The sequence below is a fragment of the Limulus polyphemus genome, unplaced genomic scaffold, assembly GCF_000517525.1.
Source record: "Limulus polyphemus unplaced genomic scaffold, Limulus_polyphemus-2.1.2 Scaffold614, whole genome shotgun sequence".
NCBI lineage: Eukaryota > Metazoa > Arthropoda > Merostomata > Xiphosura > Limulidae > Limulus > Limulus polyphemus.
Genome location: NW_013666224.1, coordinates 85,929 through 90,620, shown reverse-complemented (window position 1 = coordinate 90,620; position 4,692 = coordinate 85,929). Strand labels below are relative to the sequence as shown.

General features: G+C 35.7%; 1 protein-coding gene across 1 annotated transcript in view; it reads right to left on the bottom strand.

Moving 5' to 3' along the window:
- LOC106459475 overlaps nucleotides 1-4,692 on the bottom strand; it is a 22,873-nt gene that overhangs the window by 3,183 nt on the left and 14,998 nt on the right. Inside the window, exon 5 of the mRNA XM_013919098.2 lies at nucleotides 3,602-3,769. Within this exon, the coding sequence (XP_013774552.1) occupies nucleotides 3,602-3,769 (168 nt within the window). The remainder of the gene's footprint in view (nucleotides 1-3,601; nucleotides 3,770-4,692) is intronic.

Here is a 4,692-nt window from a genome sequence, read left to right as displayed (position 1 = left end):
ATGATACATCAACACTATCAATTCCTTTAACAATCTTAAACACTTCAATCAGATTCCTTCTGACTTTTTTTTTTTTCAAGAGAAAACAGGTTCAGAGAACTTAACCTATCCTTGTATGACAACTCTTATATCTCAGGTATCATCCTAGTAGCCCTACTCCAAACCCTTTCAAACAATTATTAGTTCTTTCTAAGGGTAATGAGTCTAAGAATGTGGCCTAACCAATGACATTATAACCTCTTTAGACTTGTATTTGATATTTCTATAAATATAACCTAAAATCCTATTTGCTTTGCCACTAGCAAAAGCACACTGCTTGGATTGCTTTGGGGGACTGATTAACCAGGACACCAAGATTTGTTTCTTCCATAACATTGTTAAGACTATTCCCAAAGTTATACTCGTAATTCCAACTGTGATATCCCACATGCATTACAATGCTTATTTGTATTGCATTTCATGTAAAGCTAGACCAGAGGGAAGGCAGCTAATCAACATTACCCACTGTCAACTGTTGGGCTACCCTTTAACCAACAAACAGCAGGATTGACTGTCACATTATAGCACCTACACAACTGAAAGGACATGCATGTTTGATGACAAGATTTGAACCTGTGACCAATAGATTGACAGCTAGCGCAGATAGCCATCGAAATTCATAACAAACAAACAAACAATGACATAGATGAAGGAATGGACAATAAATTATTTAAATTTGCTAATGATATTAAAGTTTTATGTATTGCTGGTTCTGAGGAGGATGCTGCTGTTTTACAAAAGAATTTGGAATATTTGGTGAGTTGGGAAAATAAATCGCAGATGGCTTTTAATTATAATAAATTCAAGATAATGTGTGGCACCCTAATTTAGCAGTGTAAGACTAGAGGGAAGGCAGCTAGTCATCACCACCCACTGCCAAGTCTTGGGCTATACTTTCACCAACGAATAGTGGGATTGACCATTACATTATAACACCTCCACAATTGAAAGGACGTGCATGTTTGATGACAAGATTTGAACCTGTGACCAATAGATTGTGAGTCAAGTGTCCTAACCATGCCAGCCAAAGGGCGAGCGTGTTTACTGTGACGGGAATTCAAACTCGCAACCCGCAGATTGCGAGTCGAGCGTCCTAACCACCTGGTCATGCGGGGTCCTATGTCATAGAAGTAAATCAAAAGAGCAAAGATCCTAACATTGAGCCCTGAGGTACCTCACTTGTTACATAAATCCAGCTTCAAGGGTGGCATGCATAAGAGGCTTAGCTTCCCGAAATAAGTCATCCTTCATGGGGCATTATTCTTGTCAACTCAAAAATACTGTATAGTATTTGTAAAGAGAGAGACAGACAGAGAGATCGAAATAGGGTGTATGCGAGTCACTAAGAAGAACTTATCTACTTAGGAACATGAACAGATTCTTCCCACGTGTGCAACCCCACTCATGACAGAATAGTCTACCCAAACAAAAGACTCATTCGCCACCCATGTCCAGCTTGACTGAACTCCATTTATAACAATCCTCTACTTTCTTCCATATATCCAATGAGCCAATCTATCCTCCACACCTAGAGAGAGAAATTTTTAACAAGCCTTTTATGTGGCACCTTGTCAAATGCTTTTTGAAAATCTAAATATACTAAATCCACACCTGTATTCTCACTAACATAGGCAGTAATAACGTGTTCAATGTGTGTCAAAAAATTAGTAAGGCAAGGTTTTCCCCTACTGAAACCATGCTGACAATATCCTAAAATGATATAAGAGTATATCAAATAAATGATCTACTATTCACAAGTCTTTTTTTGGGGCATAAAATAATGTTCATTATGTTTGTTTGGAAAGCAATTAATTTGGGCATTTAATTTTCTGAGGTGTGAATTAAGCAAACCCAGTTCTTACTTCTAAAGGCTCCTTTGCCCTTTATTTTGATAAAAAAAGATAGTTATTTACCCAATGATTAACTGTTTTTTTACCTCATCTTGCTTGTATGAAAAGAGGAATAACTTTTAAAAGTACAAGTTGTCATTTTTTCTGTGGATTATACATTTAAAAACATTTGCCAGACTGCTTACAAATTTCTTGTCAAGATTGTTTTCCACATTGTGAAGGCTCCATAGGATACTCAGTTATAATGTGTGTCACAAATGTAGTTAAAAATGTCAGAAAAAAAAAATTCTTCTGTTGCTTGTTTTGTTTGTAATTAAGCACAAAGCTACACAATAGGCTATCTGTGCTCTGCCCACCACGGGTATCGAAACCCAGATTCTAGTGTTGCAAGTCCGAAGACATACCGCTGTGCCACTGGGGGGGCCTCTTCTATTGCATCTGATTGTTTAAACATATATATTTTAAACTTCACAGGTGAAGTTTTTGGAAGCATATTTTTCAAGGTATTATATGTTTTCAGTCACTCTCTATCTCTCTCCCTCTCAATAAAGAGCATAACTGAAGAAAGAGCAACATAACACATTCGAATTTCTTGCATATGAATAGTAAATCCCAAAAATGTGAGGTAATGAATATGATTGGTACCACCAGAAGTACCATCACTATATAATATCTAAGTTTGTTTGTTTTTAATTTCATGCACAATTACTCAGCGACTACCTGTGTTAACTGTCCCTAACTTAGAAATAATAGACTAAAGGGAAGACAGCTAGACAATGTCATCCACCGCCAACTCTTGGGTTACTCTTTTACCAATAAAAAGGTGGGATTGACTGCCACATTATAATGTTCCCACAGCTGAAAGAGTAAGCATGATCAGTAACAAGACTAGAATTCATAATCCACATATTGCAAGTTAAGCACTTGAACCACTCATATTGATATGTTTGTGAAAGGTAAAAAGAAAACAAAAAGTGTAGTATGGATTCCATTAGCATATTACTTCATAAAGCCAGCGAGAGTAAATCCATTAAACAGATACAATACAAACCCACCAAGAGTAAAGGAGCCACAAAACAAATATAAAGAAGTCCTCTATTGGACCACTGGTAAGTTTACAGACATGCAAGCTAAAATCCAGGTTTCAAGTCCCTGTGGTGAACAGAACACAGACAGGCAATTGTACAGCTTTAAGTGAAAAAAACAACAGCATAAAGGCATATCAACTTGAAAAGGGTTAGTTTCATATTTATTTAGCTTTATAGTTTGTTGTGAATTTCATTTTTTGACAGGCCTACACGAGATTATTGCTAGCTCTGTTCGTAACTTGTAGATCTTTAATTTCTATAGATTAAAAAATTTCCAAGACTTAGCAACATGAAGTTATCTATTTACTTTCTGGGAGACAAACTCAAGATATTTTATAAAACAAAAGACTAGCACTTGTTGAAGGAAATACTTACTTAGAATTCACAAATGTTTGATAAGGCAAGTCTGAAATAGCTTGGAAAAACAACCTAAACCTGCAGACAAAGCATTTTGCATATAGCTAAGAGAGATGTTCAATAGGAATGCTTGAAAATGTTTGGTACACAAGCATAAAAAAAACAACAAAATATGCATTATGCTTTACTTTTTAATACATTCTTGTATTTCCTGATGAAGGTATTAAAAACAAAGAAAGTAATTAATTAAAAACTCATTGTCCTCACTTCTCTACGGCTAACATCTGTTGTTTCTGATGTTGATAATGATACATCTGTGCACTATGGGCAAGCTTACGGTCTCCATTTGGGGAGGTTTTCTCTTTGTTACTTGGGCCTGTCACTCCATATGCTGGATATTCTATATCAGCTGCTGCCTGGTTTTTCTTCTGAAACCTGAATGGAAAACCCACCAAAAATATACTTTTATTTCAAATAGGTGGTTAAGTAGAACTTTTATAAACCGAGTTATCTGAATGCGAGATCTGCAAATTTCAGTTTTCACTGCAATATATAAAAGTAATTACAAAATTGACATTTTCAACAGACTGATTCATTTGAATATTTACCAAACACAATTATGTTACATGTTTTAACTTACTCTTAATCATATTTTTCAAGTGATATAATAAAACTGTGGTATATGGATATGTCTTGTAGTTCCATCTTTTTGTGGTATTATAATATATATTCTGAATTTAGTCTTTGTTCTGAATATGCACAGGTTTCAAGTAAAACCGTTAAGTTGATATTGTTTCAAGTTACATTTGTTCCCTTATTGTTCTTGAAGTAGGTAATACCTGTTACCAACCAGGGAGAACATTGCTTAATACAATTTTGCATAAGAATGCTGACAGCAGTGCCCTTGTGGTTTTTCAAGTATAATCTAAAGGTTATGGTGACAAAAGACATCCATGTACCTCAGGTAAGAGTATGCAACAACAATCAAGAAGGATCTGTCTAAAAACAAGGTTACAAGTTCACCAAGATATGACTTTTAGTCATTATTCCTGTTCAACTGTTACATACCTCAAGCACCTGGAGAATGGAATGGGTATTCATGCAATTCCATATAGGCATATACCGGTCAATTTGCCAAATGTAGCACCTATGGATTTCTGTGCAATCAGACTGTTGACATGCACTGGGAACAGTTTTTCTCACACTCTAGATGGATTATGAAAAGCACACAAGTAGGTGTGCTTTGCTTTAGATATGCCTTTTGGAATGAAAACTACAGTGCATCGCTGTTGTCAAGATGAACAGTCATCAAATGTAACAGTCATGACCAAACAACTCCAATGTGGTTGAAGTAATGT